The sequence below is a fragment of the Melanerpes formicivorus genome, unplaced genomic scaffold (genome assembly GCF_026170545.1).
Source record: "Melanerpes formicivorus ecotype bairdi unplaced genomic scaffold, bMelFor1.0.p_v2 SCAF_83, whole genome shotgun sequence".
Classification (NCBI taxonomy): Eukaryota; Metazoa; Chordata; class Aves; order Piciformes; family Picidae; genus Melanerpes; species Melanerpes formicivorus.
In genome coordinates, this window is record NW_027142435.1 from 1397816 (window position 1) to 1423023 (window position 25208).

Below are 25208 nucleotides of genomic sequence, written 5' to 3' on the forward strand. Positions count from 1 at the left end.
TGGCTGTGGTGCTGAGGGAGGTGGTGCAGCAGTGGTGGCACTGGGAGGGGCTGCACCTGGTGATCTCCAGGCTCTCTTCCAGCCTCACCACTTCTACCATCCTCCTCCTCTCCACCCTGCTGACCCCCCCTGGGATATGCTGCAGCAGCTGCTGTGCCCTCAGCTCCCCCCTGCAGCTCTGCAGGCTCCAGCAGTGCCTGGGTGCAGCACAGCTCCTGCAGTGCCTGGGGGCAGCACAGCTCCTGCAGGCTCCAGCAGTGCCTGGGTGCAGCACAGCTCCAGCAGTGCCTGGGTGCAGCACAGCTCCTGCAGGCTCCAGCAGTGCCTGGGTGCAGCACAGCTCCTGCAGTGCCTGGGTGCAGCACAGCTCCTGCAGGCTCCAGCAGTGCCTGGGTGCAGCACAGCTCCAGCAGTGCCTGGGGGCAGCACAGCTCCTGCAGGCTCCAGCAGTGCCTGGGGGCAGCACAGCTCTGCAGGCTCCAGCAGTGCCTGGGTGCAGCACAGCTCCTGCAGGCTCCAGCAGTGCCTGGGTGCAGCACAGCTCCTGCAGGCTCCAGCAGTGCCTGGGTGCAGCACAGCTCCAGCAGTGCCTGGGTGCAGCACAGCTCCAGCAGTGCCTGGGTGCAGCACAGCTCCTGCAGGCTCCAGCAGTGCCTGGGTGCAGCACAGCTCCTGCAGTGCCTGGGTGCAGCACAGCTCCTGCAGTGCCTGGGTGCAGCACAGCTCCAGCAGTGCCTGGGTGCAGCACAGCTCCTGCAGGCTCCAGCAGTGCCTGGGGGCAGCACAGCTCTGCAGGCTCCAGCAGTGCCTGGGTGCAGCACAGCTCCAGCAGTGCCTGGGTGCAGCACAGCTCCTGCATGCAGCACAGCTCCTGCAGGCTCCAGCAGTGCCTGGGGGCAGCACAGCTCCTGCAGGCTCCAGCAGTGCCTGAGTGCAGCACAGCTCCAGCAGTACCTGGGTGCAGCACAGCTCCAGCAGTGCCTGGGTGCAGCACAGCTCCTGCAGGCTCCAGCAGTGCCTGGGTGCAGCACAGCTCCAGCAGGCTCCTGCAGTGCCTGGGGGCAGCACAGCTCCTGCAGGCTCCAGCAGTGCCTGGGTGCAGCACAGCTCCTGCAGGCTCAGGTTTCAGCTGCCCAGCTGCCAGGCTGTTCGTGCCCAGGTAGCTCTGCTGGAGCTGCTGCTGCCATCTGCTCCCCCAGTGGCTTTGTTTGCTCCTCTCCATCACGGCTGAGAGCACAGCTGTGGTCCTGAGCTGTGCACAGAGCAGGGAAGAAGCTCTGAGCTCCTGCAGGGAAGAGCCTTGGGAGCCTCTGCAAGGGGCCCCTGGCAGCAGCTGCTCCCTGCTCAGCTGTGCTGCACCACAAAACCTCTTTCCCATCCAGCCTGGCACAGCAGGAGGACCTCTGTCCCCTGCTCTGTGAGTGCAGCCAGGGCCTGGCTCTCCCTTGCTCTTCTATGAGTCTGATTCCCTTCAGATGCCTCCAGCCAGCCCCAGGGGGACTCAGCCCCCCATGAGGAGATCCTGGCTGTGCCTCCCTGGGGTCCCTGGAGCCCCTGATGTAAGAGTTGTCCTGGTCCTAGCACTGCTGCACCTCAGCTGGGGTGAGGCAGGAATTGCACTGAGGGTGAGGAGGCTCTGGCCCAGGCTGCCCAGGGAGGCTGTGGCTGCCTCCTCCCTGGAGGTGCTCAGGACCAGGCTGGATGAGGCCCTGAGCAGCCTGGGCTGGTGGGAGGGGTCCCTGGCAGGGGCTTTGGAGCTGGATGATCTCTGAGGTCCCTTCCAACCCAACCCACTCCTTGTGACTCTGTGCCCCCTGGGTCACTGCAGGGGCTCTGCAGCCATGGGGCAGGGTCCCTTCCAAGCCTCCCTGGGGAGCAGCCAGAGCAGTGCTGCTTCCCCCTGGGCTGCTGTCATGTGCCAGAGCTCCGAGGTCCAGCTCTGGGTCTGCTGCCAGCTAACTGCTTCCAAGAGCCCAGAAGCAGATTCATTAAGTGTCTCTAATTGCCCTCGGGGCTGGGTGTGCTGCAGGCAGGATTTCATTTAGCTAAGAGCTGATTGGCATTAGGGGAAGAGAGGAAAACTCAGCTCAAGAACTCTGTGACAGCTGCTGGCAGGGGCTGAGCCCCTGCAGCCCAGCTCCCTGCTGCCCTTAGCTCCAGAGGCACAGAGGGGCTTGGGGGGCAGGGAGCTCAGAGCTCCCCAGCACCCAGCCCCCTGCCAGGGGCAGCTCTCAGCTGCTCACCCAAGCTGGCCTTGAGCAGCCCCGGGGAGGGGACAGCCACAGCCCCCCCGGGCAGCCTGTGCCAGGCTCTCCCCACTGAGCCCCAGGCTGACCCTGCTCTGGGTCCCCCCAGCCTGGGCAGAGCCTTGCACTTGGCCTTGCTGAACCTCATGAGGTTCCCCTGGCTCCACCTCTGCAGCCTGTCTGGGTCCCTCTGGAGCATCAGGGGTGGCCAAGGTGGGAGTGCAGAGGAAGGTTCTTCATCTCCCCACTTAATGAGCTGAGGCCTATTGATTGCTGGCTGGAGCTGAGGCCTTGGCTTCTGCAGCTGCTGGGTGGTGGCCAGGTCGATGCAGCAGCACCCAGGACCTGGCCCTGCTCTATCACAGCCTCTGCAGGGCTCCACTGCCCTCACTGCTGCTGGTCCCAGCACCATCTGGAGAGGGTTTTACTGCTGCTGGTTTAGGCACAGTGCCCAAGAGGGCCCAGGGTGATGAAGAGTGAGGAGGGAACCCATGCAGAGGTAATGGTCCCCAGGAGCCAGGGCAGCTGCCAGCTTGCTCTGCTGGGCAGCCAGGTGGAACTGCTGAGGCCTGAGCTGCACTTTGGAGCTGCTGCCAGCATGGAGGGGCTGGAAGGGACCTCTGGAGCTCACCCACTCCAAGCCCCTGCCCCAGCAGGGCTCCCACAGCAGCCTGACCAGGAGCACAGTGCCCCTTGGCCTGGCCCTGGGCACCACTGAGCAGGGCCTGGCCCCAGCCTCCTGCCCCCCACAGCTCCTTCAGCTCTGAGCATTGCTCAGCTCCCCTCTGGGGCTGCTCTGCTCCAGGTTCTCAGCCCCAGGGCTCTCAGCCTCTGCTCCTCCCAGAGCTGCTCCAGGCCCTCAGCAGCTCTGCAGCCTCCCCTGAGCTCCCTCCAGCAGTTCCCTGCCCCTCTGGAGCTGGGGAGCCCAGAGCTGGCCCCAGGCCTGCAGCTGTGGCCTCAGTAGGGCAATGCAGAGGGGGAGGAGAGCTGCTCCCACCCCAGGAGGCTGCAGAGGCCAGCAGGAGGTCAGAGCCCCCTGTCCTGGCCAGCAGGAGGAAGCTGTCCCCCAGAGCCCAGGCCTCCTGCTGGCCTCACTGCAGGCTGTCTGCAAGGTGGAACCAGCAGCAGCTGAGTGGAGGAGCCTGGAGCAGAGGAGCTCTGCTCTGACAGAAGTGCTGACCCAGGCAGGACGCTGCCTGCAGCCTGCCTGCAGTCACCTTTGTGCTGCTGGCTCCCAGCAGAGCTGCCAGAGCCCAGGGCAGGGCCAGGCAGGGGCCAAGGGCAGGCAGGGGGCAAGGCAGCAAACCCCCAGGGGCTGCTCTGCTCCCTCCTGCCAGCAGCTCCACTCAGCCTTTTGCTCAGGGACAGCAGAGGGAGAGATGAGAGCTGACCCCCAGGGGGGACCTCCAGGGGGGACCTCCAGCCCTGGCCCAGCCCAGAGCCTGGCTGCTTGCTGCAGTCCCTGGGCAGCAGAGCAGCAGAGTGGGGCTGGGGGTGGGGAAGGAGGAGATGAAAGGCAGAGCTCAGGAGCAGGAAAGAGCTGCAGTGCTCCTGGGGGGGCAGAGGAGCTGAGGGGAGAGGAGGGGGTGGTGAGGAGCAGAGGGTGCACAGCCAGGACAGCCTTGGCACCAGGGAATTGTTTGGGTTGGAACAGACCTCCAAGGCCATCAGGGCACAGCTCTGGAAGATGCAGAGGCAATGAAGTGGCTCTGAGACATCCAATTTATTACTGGGGGGTGGCTGCTGGGCAGCTGAGCAACCCCCAGCCCTCAGCCAGCAGCAGGGGAGGGTTGGTCAGCAAGCTGCTGGGCCTGGGCCCCAGCAGGGCCTGGGCAGGGGCTGGAGGCTGCTGGCAGGACCACAAGGACAGTCCCACCCCCACAGCACATGGCCAGAGCCTCCCCCCAAGCCCCTGCCTGTGGTCACCCCAGAGAAGTGGGACCTGAGCCCCACAGAGGGGACAGGAGGCATCTGGAGCCAGAGAAGTGGAGGTGGAGCCCACAGGGGGGATCTGAGCCCCACAGAGGGATCATTGGACACCCAGGGGCAGGGAAGTGGAGGTGGAGCCCACAGGGGGATCTGAGCCCCACAGAGGGATCATTGGACATCCAGGGGCAGGGAAGGGGAGGTGGAGCCCACAGGGGGATCTGAGCCCCACAGCAGGGTCAGGAGGCAGCAGGGAGTGGGGGTAGCTGCCCCCATGGCACAGAGTGGTGCTGAGCTCCTGCCTGCTCCCTGCAGGGCCAGAGGGTGGGAGGGGAGGGAGGCTCTGCAGTGCCTTGTGTGCTGTGGGAGGCTCAGTGTGTCCCAGCCCCTGCCCCAGACACCATCAGTGTGGGGCTGAGGGCAGAACTGAGGAACTCCACAGTCCTGGGCAGGCTCCAAACACACTGCAGGTGCAGGGCAGGGCCTGGCTGCAAGCTGGGGCTGGGCACAGCCAGCCCAGGACAGGGCCAGAGCTTTCCCCCAGCTGCCAGGCAGCAGTGATGTGAAGCCCTGTGAGGAGCTGCCAGGTTTCAGCTGCTGGGGGAGGGCTGCACTCCCCCAGGCTGGGCAGGTGAGGGGCTCCAGAAGGTCTGCAGACCCTGAGGGCTTTGATGCCAGCTCCATGTGGGGCTCTGGAGAGGATCTGCTGCCAGCTGGGGCTGGGGCCAGCCCTGTGCTGCGAGCTCTGGGCTGGCCTGCTGGCTCCTCAGTCACTGCTGCTCTCCTCACTGTCTGAGTAGGCCCCCAGCAGGCCCAGGGAGGAGGAGGTGCTGCTGCCTGTGGGGAGGGAGCCTGGAAGAGAGCAACAGCAGCAGTCAGGAGCCCTCCCCACTGCCAGCACAGCCTGCTGGGGACACAGCCCTGAGGCTCCCAGGGCCTGAGCAGAGCCTCCACCCCCAGCCTGCTCTTGGTGGGCAGGGAGCTGCTGTGCTGCTCAGCTGCAGGCTCCTGCAGCAGGGGAGGCCCTGGCACTGTCCCCAGGGCCTGGGCTGCCCTCCAAGGGCAGGAGGGAGATCTCCAGCAGCACATCCCCTAGACACAGGGCCAGGCCCCTGCCCCCACAACAAGCAGCAGGGCCTGAGAGGCTCTGAGGCAGAGCCAAACACCCCCTGGGTGCTGCCAGCCCCCTCCCCAGGGCCCAGCCCCTGAGGGGCAGGCAGTTACCAGTGCTGGCTGTGGTGCTCTGGCTCCCTGTGCCATTGGGCAGGGCAGGGCCTGGCTGTGGCCTCCTCACTGCCACCAGCCCTGCCAGCTGGGCCTTGCTGCTCAGCTTGCCCACACTGCGCTCCCAGCTCTCAGTCTTCAGCTTCTTGCTCTGGGGCTGAGGCTCCTGCAGGGCAGAAGGAGGAGAGGGAAAGCAGCAGCACACAGGGAGGCAGCAGGGCAGTTGCTGGGAGCACCAAGGGGGGCTGCTCCCCACCCCTGCAGAGGCTGCTGGGGGCTGGGGGCAGCCCCTGCCCTCCTCACTCACCTCCTGCAGGATGTCTGTAGGTTTAGTTTTGGCCACAGGCCTCAGGTGAGACCTTGCAGGCTCCTCATCAGAGTCAGAGTCCACCAGCAGCCTCCTGTTCTGGGCCTGCTCCAGCATGGCTCTGGGAGGAGAGGCCACACAGAGGGTCAGAGGTGGCCTCTGCCACCCCCAGCAGGGCTGCCTGGGCCCCAGCCTGTGCTGCAGCAGGACCCAGCCTCTGGGCAGCTCTGGGAGAGGTGATGGGCAGGCAGTGCCCAAGGGCTGAGGCCTGCAGCTCAGCCAGCTGCTGGAGCTCTCTCCACAGGACACTTCTCAGCTGGGCCAGTGGTACCCAAATGCCCTCCAGCTGCACCTCCCTGAGCACACACTGTCCTCAGAGCCTGCTCAGGACCACCTCCCACCCTCCCAGCTCCCCTCACCTCAGGGCCCTGGGGCAGGACACTCTTGGGGTGCTGAGGAGCAGGTGAGATGCAGCCCAGCCTGGACACATCCCCCTGGCTGCTGCCACAGGACCCTCCCAACCCACTCACCTCAGCTCCTCCTCATCCTCCTGCTGCTCCCTGAGCCTCTGCTGCTCCTCCTGCTCCTGGTACTGCCTCAGCATGGCCTCGAAGTCCACATTAGCCTGGCGCTGGTTGAGCTCCTTCAGCTCCTGCAGGTTCTCCAGGACCTCCATCTCCAGCTTGGAGTCCTTGGTTCTGTTCTCCAGCACCTGGGGGACCAGAGGGGCAGCTGAGCTTCTGGGAGGGAGCAGAGCTTGCCAGCCCCCTCCAGCACCACCTCCCCATGCACTACAGGGGAAGGTCACCACCATCATCATCACCATCACCATCACTGTGGGGTCTGACCAGGGCAGGAACACCTGGGGCAAGGTGCAGCCTGCCACAAGCTGCAGCACAGGAGGAAACCTCCTGGGAGCAGAGAGCTGTCTGCTGCCTGCCCTGGGAGCCTGCAGAGCTCAGTCAGTGGCCACAAAGCCACCTGGTGCCAGGGCAGCAGAGGAGTTTGCCCTCTGCAGAGAACCACAGAACCCAGAATGGTTGGCAGGGACCTCTGGAGCTCAGCCACTCCAACCCCTGCCCCAGCAGGGCTCCCCCAGCAGCCTGCCCAGGGGCACAGTGCCCAGGGGGGGTTGGGAGCTCTGCAGAGAAGGAGACTCCACAGCCTCTCTGGCAGCCTGCTGCAGGCCTCCAGCAGCCTCACACCAAAGAAGTTTCTCCTCCTGCTCAGGTGGAGCCTCCTGGGCTCCAGTTTGTGCCCCTGGGCCTGGGCTCCCCTGGGCAGAGCCTGGCTCCACCTTTGCAGCCTCCCCTGGGCTCCCTGCAGCATTTCCCTGTCCCTCTGGAACTGGGGAGCCCAGAGGTGGACAGAGTGCTGCAGATGTGACCTCCCTGAGGCAGAGAGGAGGGGGAGGAGAGGATCAGGTCTCACACCTTCATGGGGTTGTTGAGCTCTTCCTCTTCCCTCTCCTTCTGCATCCTCTTCTCCTCTTCCTCCAGGAGCTTCTCAGCCTGGAAGTTGCGTGTGGCGCCGTGCTCCATGGTGTAGTCTGTGTTCTCTGGGTCTGTCTGGGGGGAAAGGCAGCACAGCCATGCAGCAGGGCAGCCCTGCTCCAGCCACAGCCACAGAGAGAGCAGGACAACCACCCCAGCCCTCCTGCCCTGCTCCAGCCACAGCCACAGAGAGAGCAGGACAATCACCCCCAGCCCTCCTGCCCTGCTCCAGCCACAGCCACAGAGAGAGCAGGACAATCACCCCCAGCCCTCCTGCCCTGCTCCAGCCACAGCCACAGAGAGAGCAGGACAACCACCCCCAGCCCTCCTGCCCTGCTCCAGCCACAGCCACAGAGAGAGCAGGACAACCACCCCCAGCCCTCCTGCCCTGCTCCAGCCACAGCCACACAGCCACACACAGAGAGAGCAGGACAACCACCCCCAGCCCTCCTGCCCTGCTCCAGCCACAGCCACACAGCCACACACAGAGAGAGCAGGACAACCACCCCCAGCCCTCCTGCCCTGCTCCAGCCACAGCCACACAGCCACACACAGAGAGAGCAGGACAACCACCCCCTGCCCTGCTGCCCTGCTCCAGCCACAGCCACACACAGCAGGACAATCACCCCAGCCCTGCTCCAGCCACACACACAGCAGGACAATCACCCCCAGCCCTGCTCCAGCCACACACACAGCAGGACAATCACCCCCAGCCCTGCTCCAGCCACACACAGAGCAGGACAATCACCCCCAGCCCTGCTCCAGCCACACACACAGCAGGACAATCACCCCCAGCCCTGCTCCAGCCACAGCCACAGAGAGAGCAGGACAATCACCCCAGCCCTCCTGCCCTGCTCCAGCCACAGCCACACAGAGAGCAGGACAATCACCCCCTGCCCTGCTGCCCTGCTCCAGCCACACACACAGCAGGACAATCACCCCCAGCCCTGCTCCAGCCACACACACAGCAGGACAATCACCCCCTGCCCTGCTCCAGCCACACACACAGCAGGACAATCATCCCCAGCCCTGCTCCAGCCACACACACAGCAGGACAATCACCCCCAGCCCTGCTCCAGCCACACACACACAGCAGGACAATCACCCCCAGCCCTGCTCCAGCCACACACAGCAGGACAATCACCCCCAGCCCTGCTCCAGCCACACACACACAGAGCAGGACAATCACCCCCAGCCCTGCTCCAGCCACACACACACAGAGCAGGACAATCATCCCCAGCCCTGCTCCAGCCACACACACAGCAGGACAATCACCCCCAGCCCTGCTCCAGCCACACACACACAGAGCAGGACAATCACCCCCAGCCCTGCTCCAGCCACACACACACAGAGCAGGACAATCACCCCCAGCCCTGCTCCAGCCACAGCCACACACAGAGCAGGACAATCACCCCAGCCCTGCTCCAGCCACACACACAGAGCAGGACAACCACCCCCAGCCCTGCTCCAGCCACACACACAGAGCAGGACAACCACCCCCAGCCCTGCTCCAGCCACACACACACAGAGCAGGACAATCACCCCAGCCCTGCTCCAGCCACACACACAGCAGGACAATCACCCCCAGCCCTGCTCCAGCCACACACAGAGCAGGACAATCACCCCCAGCCCTGCTCCAGCCACACACACAGCAGGACAATCACCCCCAGCCCTGCTCCAGCCACACACACAGCAGGACAATCACCCCCAGCCCTGCTCCAGCCACACACACAGCAGGACAATCACCCCCAGCCCTGCCCCAGCCACACACAGAGCAGGACAACCACCCCCTGCCCTCCTGCCCTGCTCCAGCCACACACACACACAGCAGGACAATCACCCCAGCCCTGCTCCAGCCACACACACACAGAGCAGGACAATCACCCCAGCCCTGCTCCAGCCACACACACAGAGCAGGACAATCACCCCAGCCCTGCTCCAGACACACACAGAGCAGGACAATCACCCCCAGCCCTGCTCCAGCCACACACAGAGCAGGACAATCACCCCCAGCCCTGCTCCAGCCACACACACACAGAGCAGGACAATCACCCCAGCCCTGCTCCAGCCACACACACAGCAGGACAATCACCCCCAGCCCTGCTCCAGCCACACACAGCAGGACAATCACCCCAGCCCTGCTCCAGCCACACACAGAGCAGGACAATCACCCCCAGCCCTCCTGCCCTGCTCCAGCCACAGCCACACAGACACACACAGAGAGAGCAGGACAACCACCCCCTGCCCTGCTGCCCTGCTCCAGCCACACACAGAGCAGGACAATCACCCCCAGCCCTGCTCCAGCCACACACACAGCAGGACAATCACCCCCAGCCCTGCTCCAGCCACACACACAGCAGGACAATCACCCCCAGCCCTGCTCCAGCCACACACACAGCAGGACAATCACCCCCAGCCCTGCTCCAGCCACACACACAGCAGGACAATCACCCCCAGCCCTGCTCCAGCCACACACACAGCAGGACAATCACCCCCAGCCCTGCTCCAGCCACACAGAGCAGGACAATCACCCCAGCCCTGCTCCAGCCACACACAGAGCAGGACAATCACCCCAGCCCTGCTCCAGCCACACACACAGCAGGACAATCACCCCAGCCCTGCTCCAGCCACACACACAGCAGGACAATCACCCCAGCCCTGCTCCAGCCACACACAGAGCAGGACAATCACCCCCAGCCCTCCTGCCCTGCTCCAGCCACAGCCACACAGACACACACAGAGAGAGCAGGACAACCACCCCCTGCCCTGCTGCCCTGCTCCAGCCACACACAGAGCAGGACAATCACCCCCAGCCCTGCTCCAGCCACACACAGCAGGACAACCACCCCCAGCCCTGCTCCAGCCACACACACAGCAGGACAATCACCCCCAGCCCTGCTCCAGCCACACACACACAGCAGGACAATCACCCCAGCCCTGCTCCAGCCACACACAGAGCAGGACAATCACCCCAGCCCTGCTCCAGCCACACACACAGCAGGACAATCACCCCAGCCCTGCTCCAGCCACACACACAGCAGGACAATCACCCCAGCCCTGCTCCAGCCACACACAGAGCAGGACAATCACCCCAGCCCTGCTCCAGCCACAGCCACACACAGCAGGACAACCACCCCCAGCCCTGCTCCAGCCACACACACAGCAGGACAATCACCCCAGCCCTGCTCCAGCCACACACACAGCAGGACAATCACCCCCAGCCCTCCTGCCCTGCTCCAGCCACAGCCACACAGACACACACAGAGAGAGCAGGACAACCACCCCCTGCCCTGCTGCCCTGCTGCCCTGCTCCAGCCACACACACACACAGCAGGACAACCACCCCCAGCCCTGCTCCCTGCTCCAGCCACAGCCACACACAGAGCAGGACAATCACCCCCAGCCCTGCTCCAGCCACACACACACAGCAGGACAATCACCCCCAGCCCTCCTGCCCTGCTCCAGCCCACGCAGGGCTGAGTCCCCTCAGAGCTACCAACAGGGGCGGGAAGGGAAGATGCAGCAACAGGCCCAGGCCCAGGCCCAGGCCTTGCTGGGGCAGCCTTTGCAGGTGGGATTGAGCAGCCAGGGGCTGCAGAACCTGCCCTGGGGAGGCAGAGGCCTGACCTTGAAGGTGATCTCTGCCAGGCAGCGGGTGCACTTGATGTAGAAGCGGAAGATGGGCAGCCCCAGGTAGACCTCGTTCTGCACTGTCTCCTTCCGGGCGTTGAACTTCTTCCCCTTGTAGATGTACTCCCCACAGGTCTTGCAGCTGGGGAGGCAGCAGCACAGGCCCATAGCAACAAGCAGAGCAGGAATCCCCCCCAAGGGACTGCTCAGTCCCTGGCAGCCCAGGTTCTGCTGGAGGCTTCCTGCCCCTGGGCAGCTCTGCTGCGGGGAGCTCTGGCCAGGCTGAGGCCAACGGGAGGAGACTCCACGAGGTGCAGTGCTGAGTGCTGCACTTGGCCACAACCAGCCCAGGAGGGCTACAGGCTTGGAGCAGAGTGGCTGAAGAGCTGCTGGGGGGTGCTGATTGAGGGCTGGCACTGAGAGCTCAGGTGGCCAAGAAGGCCAATGGCATCCTGGCTGGCACCAGGGGCAGTGAGGCCAGCAGGAGTGTGGCTGCCCCCCTCAGGGAATGGGATTGTGTAACCTGGAGCAGAGGAGGCTGAGGGAGACCTCAGTGCTCCCTACAGCTCCCTGAGAGGAGGCTGGGGCCAGGTGGGGGCTGGGCTCTGCTCACATGCACAAGTGAGAGGGGGAGAGCAAACAGCATCAGGGTGTGCCAGGGGAGCTTCAGGCTGGGTGGCAGGAAAAACCTCTCCACAGAAAGGGCTCTCAGGCACTGGCCCAGGCTGCCCAGGCAGCTGGTGGAGTCCCCATCCCTGGGGGTGCTCAGAAGCTGTGTGGTTGTGGTGCTGAGGGACAGGGCTTGGGGGCATTGTGAGCTCCAGCTGAGGGGCTGGACTTGATGAGCCCCAAGGTCTCTTCCACCCTCCCCACTTCCAGCATTCCACGAGGCCACAGCCCCCCAACCACCCTCAGCATCCCTTCCCCCTCCCCCAGCCCTCCTCCCCTGCTCTGTGTCAGCCTTAGTGGCTGCTGGCAGCAGCTCCCTGCAGGCGCCGGGCGCGCTGCCCCTCCCCCAGCGCTCTCACCGCATGTTGAAGGGGGCCATGAGCCGCACCACATACTGCCGATCCTTGGGGAGCTTGAGCTTGGGGATCTTAGCCGGGTCGAAGTCTGGAGGGTAGTATTTCTAGAGAGAGAGCAGAGGTGGCTGTGTGCTGGCTGTGTGCTGGCTGTGTGCTGGCCCTGGGGTCGCTCAGAGCGGTGGCAGCAGCGTCCCAGCTGCCGTACCTAAGGGATCAGCTCCCCACAGCCCGGCCCAGCGTGGCCCACGGTGTCCAACCCCCCTGCCAGAGCCACGCGCTGGAGGGTGTCTGTCTGTCTGTCTGCTCGCCCTCGGACCCAGCCCACCCCAACCCCTGCATGACTTTAGGGCCTCTCGCCCCTGCCAGCCCCCTCAAGCACTGCTGAGTGTTCCCAGCCTAGGGATCCCCACCCCAAGCGCCCCACTCCCAGCCTGAGGGTGGTCTCAGGGTTCCCTCTCCACCTCAGGACCCCTTTTCCACCTCAGTACCCTCACACCGAGCGGGGCCTCCCAAGCCCCGCCGCTCTCAAGCGCTGCTGGCTGCCCCCAGCTTGCAGCTCCTAACCACCCCCTCCCAGCCCGCGGCGGCAGAGCCCACTCAGCAGCATCCAACCGATCGAGGACCTCCCTCCGCGACCACAGCCCCCTCCCCAGACCCAGCCCGGCCTGGGGACCCCCTCAAACTCACGTTCAACACTTTCCGCTCCGACATGGCTGCAACCTTCCCGGGCCACCGGCGCCTCCCACCAACAGCCGCCGCGCCGCCGGGCACTTCCCGGAAAGGAGCCCCGCCTCCCCCCGCCGCTCATTGGCGAGGCCAGCCAGCTCTCGATTTCTATTGGCTAACTTCACTGCCCGTCAGGGAGCGCTGCGCGCTGCCGCCGCCCCGCAGCTAAGGGTCCGTGGGTGCGCCCGGGGCCCCACAGAAAGGTTCCGCTGGCTCTGCCCTGCGCGGCGCTTCAGGGTCGGTGTTCTGGGTAGGAAAACATTAAATGAACTGTCCCTAATTTAGCTAATTAGCGCTGCTGGGGAGGGGAGAAGGAGATCTTGTTGGTGAGTGCTCTGCTGCCCTCCCAAGCCAAGAGGAAACCTCGCCCTGCTTTAGCGCTTCACGCTCAAGGCTGAGGGTCCAGGCTCCTCCACGCACGGCTTCCCGTCCTGGGGCCGCGGCTGCTCCCTCCCTGCTCAGCAGTTAGCTTATTGCTGTGTTTTGTTGGAAAAGGAGAGGGAAAGGAGAGGGAAAGGAGAGGGAAAGGAGAGGGAAAGGAGAGGGAAAGGAGAGGGAAAGGAGAGGGAAAGGAGAGGGAAAGGAGAGGGAAAGGAGAGGGAAAGGAGAGGGAAAGGAGAGGGAAAGGAGAGGGAAAGGAGAGCCAAAAGCAAAGGCCGTGAGGGCGTCCCGCAGGGCTGTCCTGGGGGCAGCAGAAAGCTCAGATGGGTGAAGCCCTCCAGCAAGCAGTGAAATTGGGCTTGGTCCTCCCCAATACCAGCGCTGAGTCCTGCCCCCGCAGGGAGAAGCAGCAGAGGGAGGCTGGGAACGCCTTCAGCTCTCGCCCCCTGCCAGGCAGGAGCTGATGCCGCAGCTGCCAGAGGAGGTCGGAGCGGGGAGGGGGTTGGGGGGGCTGGGGTTGGTCTCTTCTCTCCTCAGCAAGCGACAGGAGAGGAGCAAATGGCCTCAGGTCGCACCAAGGGAGGGTCAGGCTGGACACCGCAAGAAATGTATTCCCCGGAAGGGTTCTCCAAGCCTGCCCGGGGCGGCGGCTGAGTCCCCATCCCTGCAGGGGTTTAACACCCGCAGAGATGCGGTGCTGAGCACCGCACAGCTCAGCACCAGGCTCGGTGCAGTCCGGGAACGGTCGGCTCGGGTGATCTGAAAGGTCTTTTCCAGCCGAAACCATTCCGCGATGCGATGCCTGTGACCGAGGGAGAGCCTGAAGGAGCTGAAGGCGCCGGACCCTCAGCAGAACTGCTCCTGCCTCCCCTGGGGCAGCCTGTAAGGGCAGAGCACACTCAGCTCCTTCCCCAAGCCGGTGCCAACCCTCACGGCTCCCCTAGTCCATAGCAACCCCTCACAGCCGGTACCGGCCCCTCAAGGTGGCACCAGCCGGTACTGGCCCCTCACAGCCGCTCCAGCCGGTACCGGCCCCTCAAGGTGGCACCAGCCGGTACCGGCCCCTCACAGCCGCTCCAACCGGTACGGGCCCCTCAAGGCGGCACCAGCCGGTACCGGCCCCTCACAGCCGCTCCAGCCGGTACGGGCCCCTCAAGGCGGCACCAGCCGGTACCGGCCCCTCACGGCCCCTCCAGCCGGTACCGGCCCCTCACGGCCCCTCCAGCCGGTACGGGCCCCTCAAGGCGGCTCCAGCCGGTACCGGCCCCTCAAGGCCCCTCCAGCCGGTACCGGCCCCTCACGGCCCCTCCAGCCGGTACGGGCCCCTCAAGGCGGCTCCAGCCGGTACCGGCCCCTCACGGCCCCTCCAGCCGGTACCGGCCCCTCAAGGCGGCTCCAGCCGGTACCGGCCCCTCACGGCCCCTCCAGCCGGTACCGGCCCCTCACAGCCGCTCCAGCCGGTACGGGCCCCTCACGGCCCCTCCAGCCGGTACCGGCCCCCTCAGGGCCCCTGGGGCCGCGGCGTTCCCGCCCGCGGCGCGCGGGACGCGCGGGCCGGCAGTGCGCCTGCGCGGCGCGGTCCCGGCATGCCCCGCGCGGCGCTCGGGGCGGGCTGGGCTCACACAAAGGCGCAGCGCTGGGAAGATGGCGGCGACGGCGGCGGCGGTAGCGGCGGCCATGGAAAATGCCGGCGTCAAAATGGAGGAACCGCCGGCGGCTCCGGCGGCCGTGGTGGTTCCGCCACCGCCTAACGGGGCCGGCGGTGCCGGGGATCAGCCTCCCAAGAGGTAGGGTGGCCGCGGTGAGGTGGCGCCGCCGCCGGGGCCTGCCGCGCCGCATGCGGCCTGCGCGCCGCGGGCCCGGCCTGAGCCCGGCCGGGGAGGGGAGGCCGGGCCCGGGGCCGCCGCGCACGGAGCAGCTGTTGGTGGGGGCAGGGGTTGGGGCCAGGGCCGTTAGTGCGGCGCGGGCCGCTGCTCGCCGCGGGCCTCTGGGCGCGGCCTGCCCGCTGCGGGCGCGGAGCCGCCCCGGGAGGCGAATCCCCAAGCTCCCGCCCGCAGAGATTGGAGCGGGGAAGGAGCCGGCCCCGGGGCCGGGGCTGCGGCAGCCGGGGAGGTCCTGGGGAGTTGTGTCTTTATCGGCGAAGAAATATTTCTGCAGGGCCTCAGTGGACGACCTAAAGCCTTCCCTAAAGCTCCATCCTGTGCCAGAGGGCTGAAATCAATTAATTGCCGTTCCCCCTCTCTCTCATTGACGGCAGGGTGTAATAGCAAAGCCCTTCCTGGGCAGTCATTTTCCCTGCCCGCGGGGGAGGGTTGGGACTCGATTTTTAAAGCCCTTTCCAGCCCAAACTGTTCTGTTATCTGTGCTTCTTTACGGTGGTTGCTGATCCACTTGTGGAGTGGGTTAGGAACGCGAGAGAGAGATTGGCACAGGCTGCCCAGGGAGGTTGTGGATGCTCTTTCCCTGGGGGTGTTCAGGGCCAGGCTGGATGAGGCCCTGAGCAGCCTGGGCTGGTGGGAGGGGTCCCTGCCCCTGGCAGGGGGTTGGATCTGGATGCTCTTGAAGGTCCCTTCCAACCCGATCCGTTGTGTGAATCCTTGAGGTAAGTGCTTGGAGCGTGAGAGGCTGGAGGTGATGCCAGGCACTGCCTGGGGGTTGTGTGGCTGCCCATAGGACGTTACAGAAACGAAAAGGGAAGACATAGAGGTTGCAGTTCCTGGTCTGTAGGTGTGGGGATGGTGAGCAGGAGAAGCTTGAGCTGCTTCTGAGTTCCCTGTGCTAATGCCAGCCTGATTCTGGGAGAGCTCATAGCTAGCAAAGGCTTTTTCACGTGAAATAAGGGCAGCGTTTTCCTCAGTCCATTTCTGGCCCCAGGCATCCAATGCTGTGGCTGATAGGCATCAGCGTTTTGATCCTCCTGCTCTGTGAGTGATCTCTCAGACTCCAGGTCAGGTTTCGTTCCCTGCTCCTCCTGCGGTGTGCTCCAGCGCTGCCTTGCTTGGGCTGCGGTTTGTCCCCGCCCAGAAGCTGCCGACCCCGGGCGGCGGCCGGCGCTGAGCTTAACTGCAGGCAGAGTGGCTCGGTGAGCTGATGATGGGCTGTCTCAATTTGGGGAAGAATCCCCAGTTTCCTCTGCTTCCTGGGGGGTTTGCAGTGCTGAGTGTGATAAGGAGCATGGCCTTGAATGGAAGGTGAATGCTTTCCAGCTGTATCAGTGCTTGAGGGGATTTTAAGCTGACTTGGGAGCCTAAAATGCAAACAATGCTAAATATGACCCAGTGTGTGCCCAGGGGGCCAAGGAGGCCCCCAGCAGCCTGGCTTGGATCAGCAGTAGTGTGAGCAGCAGGACCAGGGCAGGGATTGCTCCCCTGTGCTGGGCTCTGCTGAGGCCACACGAGTGCAGGGTTCAGTTTTGGGGCTTTCACTCCAGGAAGGACACTGAGGGGCTGGAGCAGGCCCAGGGGAAGGCTCTGGGGAACAGGGCTGGGGAGGGGCAGCTGAGGGAGCTGGGGGTGTACAGCCTGGAGCAGAGGAGGCTGAGGGAGAGCTCATTGCTCTCTACAGCTCCCTGAGAGGAGGCTGGAGCCAGCTGGGGGCTGGGCTCTGCTCGTTTGGAGATGCCCCAAACCCCTCAGCATCTTTGTCGCTTTGTCCAGTAGTTCCCTTCTCCTTTGGCCTGGGGAGCTCAGACCTGGACCCAGCGTTGCAGATGTGCATTTAGCTGATGTGTTCTCCTGAATTCTTACTGAAGCTGTGCTGGCAAATCTTCTCAACCAGCAGAAAGGCTTCTAATTGGATTAGTTAAGGAAGTCCTCTCAGGCTGAAGCTGCAGTGTTTTGCTGTCCTGCTTTTTTAGACGCTGCTCTTCAGGGCCAGACCTGATCTGGGCTGAGAAATCCTCTTCCTTCCTAACTGTCAACTTATTGACCTGCTAGGGCTGTAGTTCTGAAATGGTTAAAAGAGCTTGGGCTGCTCACAGGCTTTGATTTTTCTGCTTTGCACAACCTCAGTTAGTTGGAGGAGGGATTTAGGGGAAAGAGTCATTGGCCTGTGGGAGCCACTGCCCTGGCTGTGCAGTTTGGTGCAGGATTGGCTGCTGTTGGAGTCCTTCTAGTGGAAGATCAGAAGTGTGGTGGGTTGAGGAGTCCTGGGAGTTGAAGGAGAAAATAAATAGGGTGGCCATCTGGTCTGGAGTAGGATCATGAGGAGACTGGTCAAGGCTTGGGAGGGATTAGAGATTCAGTGAGGGTGGTCAGATGCCAGAACAGGCTGCCCAGGGAGGCTGCGGCTGGCCCCTGCCTGGGGGTGTTCAGGGCCAGGCTGGATGAGGCCTTGAGCAGCCTGGGCTGGTGGGAGGTGTCCCTGCCCACAGCAGGGGGTTGGAGCTGGATGATCTTTAAAGTCCCTTCCAACCCAAGCCCTTCTGTGGGTTTTGTGACATCAGACACCTCAGTGTTGGACACAGGTGGAAGCAGATGCAGGCTCTTCGTGGCCCCAGGTGTGTGCTGGCAGCAAGGCTTTGTTACGGCTCCGCCTGTGGCGCTGGTCCTGCGTGCCAGCTCTCTGGCAGGTGTCCAGTCTCGCCAGCAGCCTGAGCAGGGGGAGTTATGCAACCTCTGCTGGAGCTGTGAGCAGGCAGGCAGCTCTCCTGGAGGGGCTGGCGTGGCAGGGGCTGGCGTGGCAGGGCCGGGCTGGCGGCGTGGCTCACCTCTGCGATCTCTCTTTGCTTGCAGCGACGGCGAACGGCCGAGCCAGAACGAGAAGAGGAAAGAGAAAAGTGTCAAAAGAGGAGGGAATCGCTTTGAGCCCTATGCCAACCCTGCCAAGCGATACCGAGCCTTTATCACTAACATCCCCTTTGATGTCAAGTGGCAGTCCCTGAAAGACCTGGTGAAAGAGAAAGGTAATGTACAGCTCAGGAGGCCGAGGGCCGGCGGCCGGCCGGCGCGCCTCGCTGCGGGCCTCGCCTTGTAAGAGCTGCCGGCTCGGGGTGGACCTCGGTGACAGGAGCTCTGGAAAAAGGTCTTCCTGAAGCCTTTCTGGGTGTTGCAGCACATCTGCTCCCTGGCAGCCTTCCAGATGGCTTTGTTCTCTAGAGGCATGCTGGCACAGTGCTTCGGTGGAGAGCTGAGAGGGCTTTTTTCAGAGGGGATGCACCGAGTCTTTGATCAGGTGTTAGCCTTGGCATGCAGCACAGCTTTGTGAAGCATCTTAATGCCTTTAGGGTGAGGGAGGTAGGTAGTCACTACTGATCTGGGGGGTGTGTGTGTACCTAGCTGTGTCCCCACACTGTGCAGTGACTTGTGCTGCTGTTTGACAGCAGTGGAATGTTTTCAACCAGAAGCATCAGGTTTGTGCTTTGGCATCTGCTGCAACCCAGTCAGGGCTCTGGAAATCCTCTCCCTGGTGTTCCCCCTTTCCTCACTTCTACTTAGCTGACCCATGTGAATGGGAGCTGCCTCAGTGTTGCTGACCTTAGTGTTTTCATCTCTTGGAGAAGATGAAGTGGAGCTAACCACCCTCAGGTGGTGACGTGTCTAAATGGAGAGTGATCTCTTTAAGCTGCTGAGTTTTCAAGTCACCTTGGCAATGCAGTGGAGTGGCAAGACAATGCTGGGCTTCTCCATCCTTAAAATGTCTCCAGAGCACTTCAGAGTAACTCAGAGAACCATTCCTCTTGTGGGTCACTTCTAAAATCCACCTCAGCAGTCACCAAGGTCTCAGTGTTCACTTGTGTTTGAGCTAGGTGAGGAAAGAGACCTCATGTCTGCACCAGGGGTGGCCTAACCAGTGGGGAACCAAATCTCCAAAGGGTCTGAAAATGTTTGGAGGCCAAGTGGGACTTGGCATAACGAGCTGCAGGCCTCTGAGCCCTGGGAAGCTTCTGTGGCACGTCGGTGCTTGGAGATTCAGCAGTGGCTTTCTGTAATGGGAAGAGTTGCAGGCTGCAGAGCTGCTTGAGCAGGCCCTGATTATGAGCAGCCCCTTGCCTGAAACTCTGCTCTCCCTTTGCTGCCCCAGCCCCACGGGTCCCAGGTGCATCTCTGTGTGTTGGATGTCTGTAATTACTTCTAAGCACTGTGTTGAATTCCCTTCCAAGTGTCTTGTGGTTTCTCTCCAGTTCACGTGGATGGACAGAGTCCGGGGTGAGATTGTTTCCTGCCTTGCTGTTCAGCTGCTCATTCCAGCAGATAACTCCTAGGGGAACGTTGCAACCTCCTCCCTTCTGTTCTCAGGGCTTTGTTATGCTAACCCTGGTGCAGCCTTGCTGGTGGTGTTTTGGGCCTGCTGGTTACCCGTTGCCAGCGGTGTCGATTCGCTGCGTGGTTGTGAGTCACTCCGAATGAGCCACCCACTCCTAACCCAGCTGCTGCTCTGGTGCTGTGCTTGGCCTCCCTCCCATCGGTCCTTGTGGTAGTTCCAAGAACCAGGAATGTGACTGTGGCAAAAGCTGAACGTTGGAGTTCTTTTGGCTTGCAAGATTTGGGGTCTGGAAGAACTTCCAGGCCGAGCCTTGCCGAGGCGTTTGGCAGCCCAAAGGGTTGACCATAGGTGGTCCGTGGCCGCTCCAGGGCTGGGCAGCCCAAGGGGTTAACCATAGGTGGTCCGTGGCTGCTCCAGGGCTGGGCAGCCCAAAGGGTTAACCATAGGTGGTCCGTGGCTGCTCCAGGGCTTGGCAGCAGTGAAGACTCTCCTTTATTTAAGCTGTTAGCAGCAGGTTGCTGGAAGGAGGAGGAGTTCCCTCCCTGCTGGTTGGTGGCAGTAAGTATTGGGTTAGGAGCCCTCTGGCTCGTGTTTTCTGCAACCTGGTTCTCCTCAGGTGCTTTACAGTCTGAAAAGGTGATGCCTCTCCAAGAGGAACTTCCCTTGGTTCAGCCATTCCAGTGTGTTTGGTGGTGACACTCAAATTACAGGTATGCAGTGGGGTGGAGGTTTAATTAATGCCATGAAAAGATGTTCTTGTTTCCAACTCCCTTGTCTGGGCTGGCAAGCCCCCATGGCCCTGCTGCAAGCGAGGTGGTTGAGCTGCATTGCTAACTGGCAGTTGGTGAATGGCTTGAGGAGGAGGAGGCAGCAGTTCTGCAGCAGCTAAGTGGACTCTTAAAATGATGGAATGCTAAATAGCTGTCTTAACCTGCCCCCCCCCCCCCCCTCCAAAACAGCTCTGCCTTGAAGGAAGAGGGTTGTGCTTCGTGGCAGCTGGCAGCAGTGAGGTGAGACCACCTCATAAACAAGAGCTTGAGAGATTCTCCTTTGGGTAATCCAGTACTTAGTGTTTTAAGCCCTTTTGCCTGCCCAGAGCAGCAGGGTGACAAGGAGAAAGCTGTCAAAGGAGGCAGTAACTGTACTGACAGCAGCTGCAGTCAGTGCCAGGCTCATGTCACATTCACAGACCCCAGGGACAGTTTGTTTTCACCTGGCTGTGCCCACATTGACATAGGGCAGTGCTGTGGCACAGGGTAGGATGTGTTGACCTCTTCCTATCAAAACCTGAACATGTGAATGGATGGGAGGAAAAGCAGCCAGGAAGCTCTCCCAGCCTAAACTCTGAAGAGCAGCAGCTGCTCAACTTGATGTGCTGCCTTCTCTCTTGCTCCAGCCCCAGAAATGTTGGAAGCTTTTGTGGCCTCCTAAAGATGCTCCTTGTGCCCTCTTGCTACTGTCCTCCTTCCCAGATGTTAGTTGAGCACTTTGGTCACTCCAGTGCTAACAGCTCTTCCTCCAGTACCCCAAGTCAGCTGCCACTGCAGTGGTCCCTGGGGCATGGTGCTGATGATTCTGTCACAGTGTGGCCTGCAGGCTGAAGTTTTAGGTGGACAAAGAGAAGGATGATAAAGCACCATGGAAGTGCAGTGCCACATCTGACTCCTGCCCCTTATTTCAGTAGATACTCTGTCTTCCTTGACCTTCCAGGGGGCACTGACCTTCCTCAGTGACTGCAATAAACTTCTTCACTTCCTCTTTAGTGCTTACTTCTTTGGCCTACAGGGTCAAAGGTAATTCATAGAATTCCAGATGGGTTTGGAATCTCTCCAGAGGAGACTCCCCAAGGTCTCTGGGCAGCCTGCTCCAGGCCTCCAGCACCCTCACACCAAAGTTTCTCCTCCTGTTCAGGTGGAACTTCCTGCGTTCCAGTTTGTGCCCCTTGTCCTGTCCCTGGGCACCACTGAGCAGAGTCTGGCTCAATCCCCTTTCCCCCCAGAGCTTTAGTTCTTGCAGAGCATTGCTCAGCTCCCCTCTGGAGCTGCTCTTCTCCAGGCTCTCAGCCCCTGGGCTCTCAGCCTTTGCTCCTCCCAGAGCTGCTCCAGGCCCCTCAGCAGCCTTGTAGCCAACTACCTATGGAATGAAGCTTTTCCCCCTCTCAGTTTCTGTGCCACTCCTTCTGCTGAGACTTGCCTCTGCCCCTTCACACCTTTCAGAGCTGCTTGGTTTGCTGCTAATGGTTAGAATCATATTGCCAGGCTTTGGAATCTTCCAAGTTGACATGATGTCTGAGCTTGTTGTTCAGTCACTTCCCAGACATGGCTTCAGGGCTGGGTGAGTCCACCTGAGCCATGCCTCAGGTCACCACAGGGCTGTTCTTATCCCAGCTGCCTGAGCAGTCACTTGGAGAGTTCTGACAGCCCAGCCTGACTTTCTGTGCAGATGAACTCTGGGAGTCCCAGCACACAGGGGGTTGGAAGGAGCCTCTGGAGCTCACCCACTCCAACCTCCCTCTTCCAGTAGGGCACCCACAGCAGCTTGCCCAGGAGCACCATGGCCAGGTGGGGCTGGAAGCTGTGCAGAGGAGAATCCACAACCTCTCTGGGCAGCCTGCTGCAGGCCTCCAGCAGCTTCACACCAAAGAAGTTTCTCCTCATGGTCAGGTCAAAGCTCCTATTGATTTTCTGCAAGTTTTATCTCTCCTTGGAGGCTGGAGCAGTAAGAAACTTGAGTTCCTTACGTAGGAGTCTCTTGTGCTTGAGTGGAATTTCTTCTCTTGTGGTTACAGGATCAGTTTCCTGACCCAAACCAACTCCTCCAGCAGGAAGAAAAGCTGCCTGGATCACTGAGGTGCCCTCTGGAGCAGGTTCATTGCTGTTGGTGCTTTTCCATGGCTAATTGCCTCTGCAACTGTCTTAGGCTGCCCTTGGCTGCTCCTCTGCTTTATCCCAGGGCCTGATCTTCTGATGCAATGTGGGCTGGCATCTAGAAAAAAAGCCAAGTAAACATTACCCAGCTTAAAGTTTCCTTTGCCAGCCTCAAACCATCTCCTGGCAGAAGCACTGAGTTGTTTTAGGTGATTTTTTCAGGGCATTTTCACTGGGGGTGTTGTACTCTGGACTTGCTGTCTTGATTACTGAGCTGTTAAAACTATTTGTGTTATTCCCTTCCCCCCTGCCTTTTCAAATGTGGCTGGGTTAGGAGGTTCAGGTGTCCTAAGAAGGAATACAGCCACCTCAGGATGGGTATTTAGCTTTTAACAGAGGTGTCTCTGAGGCTTGGCCATGAAGCACTGAGCACAGCTGGCACACAGCAGGCATTTCCAAGTGACAGCCAATGGCTGCTGCGGCAGACTCCTGGAAATCTCAAGGTTCAGAGAGTCCTCTCCACAAGGAAATGTTAATTTCTCTTGGATGCCTTGCATTCAAGCTTGGCAGACTCCTTAGGAAGGGTTTGTGTGGGTCTGCAGTAGGAATAGGAGCTGAATTGGTTGGCAGGGGAGAGCCCTCAGTCTTGGGGCTCAGGAGCGTTGCTAGGAGCAGAGTCAGACTTCTGCCCTGTGACTTTCTGGTCTCTGTGCCATGCAGTGGGTCTGTGCTGTAGGGAGCTGGGGGACCTTGTTGTCTTCCTACCTAAACTGTTGGCTGACATTTACATTCTTGCTCCCAGCTGGCTGGGAGTGGCTGCTGCCGGTGATGGATGGCTTCAGAACAGCTTAGTGGGTGCTGAACGTTTGGCCTGGGGACACAGCCCTGAGTGTCCCTGAGGAGCAGGCCAGGAGGGCTTTTTGCAGTGCAGTCCCTATTGCTACACAGAAACAGTTCCATGTGCACTCAGCACTGCTCAGATTGCAGGATGGGGCTCACTTTGCTAGAGATTGTTTAGCTGACTCACTAAGCAGTGGTGAGCACTCTGCCCTGTCCTTTGCAAAGGGACTTGCTCCTGAGCCTCTCCCAGTCCCAAACACCATCCTCATTAAAAACACAAATGGATCCAAGTTGGTTTGTTCTTTGCCTGGAATGCTGAGACTGCTAAAGTATTCTATTAACTAAGAAATAGAGGTATTTCTTTCTTTTGGAGATAGAGATGGGACTCTTGAGTCTGAGCCTCCAGTTCCATGCTCAGAGTGTGCTGTCAGTATCCAGGCTGGCTCAAGCTTTCCCACACAGCCTGCCTCCCACCTTTCAGATCAATGCCACTTGGAATCCTTCTGGCTTCAACTTCAAAACTTGAGACTTCTAAACCAAACAGATAAACAAAAGAGTCAGAAATGGTCATTTTTGAGTCTTCTGGATGCCAGGCACTTCAAAGGCAGCAGCCACTTCAGCAGTTGTGTGCTGGAGGTCCATGGTTGTGTGGTCATGAAGAGGCAGTCCTGATTCTGTGAGGAAAGCTGCAGGTGTACTTTTCCAGCCCTTTTGTCATGAGAGCAAACACTGGCAGCCTTCAAAAACAACTTCTTGGAGCTTTCAGAGGAAACAAAACAAACTTTTCTTTGATTGTGGCTTCACAAAAGGCTGAAAACCTGCTGAGATAAATGGTAGGCAGTGAGTGACCTCTTGGTGCAGGCTGATTCCCTATTGGGGAGTTGAAATGCAGAGGAAAGCTACTAACTGGTTAGGTTCTGGAAGTTGAAACCCAGAGGGAAGCAACTAACTGTTTAGGTTCTGGAGGTTGAAATCCAGAGGGAAGCAACTAACTGTTTAGGTTCTGGAGGTTGAAATCCAGAGGGAAGCAACTAACTGTTTAGGTTCTGGAAGTTGAAATCCAGAGGGGAAGGAAGTAACTCCAGAGGGAAGCAATTAACTGTTTAGGTGCTGGGAGTTGAAATCCAGAGCAGAGGAAGTAACTATTGCTGTTTGGAAGTTGAAATCCAGAGGGGAAGCAGCTAACTGTTGAAGTTCTGGGCAGCAGAGAAGTGAAGGCAGCTTGCTCTTGCAGATTTCCCCATGGATTTGGATTGCCTCCAGCCAGGAGCAGGCATTAAGCCTAGGGACGCGGCAGCGGTGGCAAGAGCTGGCTTTGGAAGTGGAGGAGAATCAAGAACATGCCTGAACTGTTTGAAGCCTTTACTGCATACCTGTAATTGCCCAGTTTTGTGGTCTGGAGAGAGCAGGGAGTGTTTCTGGGCTTTCTTTTAAGGCAGAGGCTCCATGCACGGTCGTTGATTGTTCTAAATTCCCATTGTTTTCTTGGCTTTTCTCCCTTGGTATCTGTGTCGTCTGGAATCTGATTTGTAGTTGGTGAGGTAACATACGTGGAGCTCTTAATGGACGCTGAAGGAAAGTCAAGGGTAAGTGTCTGAGAGCTTTCTTCTGTGGATTTTCTACATGACAAATGTAACTTGTGCACGGTGGCCTGGAACCAAAGCCAGTCAGGAGAGGCAGGCAGGCGTCCCGTGCCTGGCGGTTACGGCCCGGGAGCGCTCAGAGCTGCTGCTGGGGAGGGGAGGAGGTGGGCTGGGGCCTCGGAAGCAGTGTCAGCCAGGGTGGTCTTCCACTGCGTTCAGTTGGTGTTGGCTGTTTGAACGAGCCAGGGACCCTAGCAGCATGTGCAGAGTGGTCATGGAAGAAGTCCTCCTGGTGCTTTGGAGAACGTCACTGGAGCGGTTCGCTGACTTGTGGTTAAGGCCAGGGTGCAAGCAGCAGGTTCTGTACACCCCCCGGGCCGGCCCCACGCCTACTCCATTGCCTGCAGAGGGAGCCAAGGCCTTTAGTCAGCATCGCAGCAGGGAGAAGCAGGAGCCACGTTTAACTGTCCTGGAGGAGATGGCTTTAGGGTGAGAGCTTTGCTGTGTGACACAGGAGGGCAGGTCCCATGCAGCGTGTGGTCAGGGCTCTTTTTGGCTGGAGGATCTGGACGTAGCTCTCTCTGTGGTACAGAAGTGGCAGCTTGCTCCTGTGCCAGGGCAGGCAGCTCTTCAAGGCTCTATTGGCTAAGGCTTGCAGGTACTGTCACTGGTAGGGCTCACCAATGTGGTCTGGCCTTTTAACAGGCAAAGAGCAAATCTCTGTTGTGGTGTGGTGTTGGGGGTTTTTTGGTGTGC

General features: G+C 60.9%; 2 protein-coding genes across 2 annotated transcripts; one reads left to right on the forward strand and one right to left on the reverse strand.

Annotated features, from left to right (window-relative positions):
* Positions 1-3945: 3945 nt before the first annotated feature.
* Positions 3946-13385, reverse strand: YJU2 (YJU2 splicing factor homolog). The gene is made up of 8 exons (XM_068164983.1): positions 12539-13385; positions 11855-11955; positions 10824-10968; positions 7137-7271; positions 6234-6415; positions 5704-5824; positions 5397-5562; positions 3946-5024 (listed from the first exon to the last, which is right to left on the reverse strand). Exons 1-8 carry the CDS (start codon positions 12560-12562, stop codon positions 4939-4941), a joined length of 960 nt encoding a protein of 319 aa, XP_068021084.1. The 5' UTR covers positions 12563-13385; the 3' UTR covers positions 3946-4938.
* A 1175-nt stretch (positions 13386-14560) lies between these two features.
* LOC137454740 (heterogeneous nuclear ribonucleoprotein M-like) lies at positions 14561-25201 on the forward strand. Its single transcript, XM_068164986.1, has 3 exons — positions 14561-14745; positions 17692-17861; positions 24403-25201. Exons 1-3 carry the CDS (start codon positions 14603-14605, stop codon positions 24465-24467), a joined length of 378 nt encoding a protein of 125 aa, XP_068021087.1. The 5' UTR covers positions 14561-14602; the 3' UTR covers positions 24468-25201.
* The last annotated feature ends 7 nt before the right edge of the window (positions 25202-25208 follow it).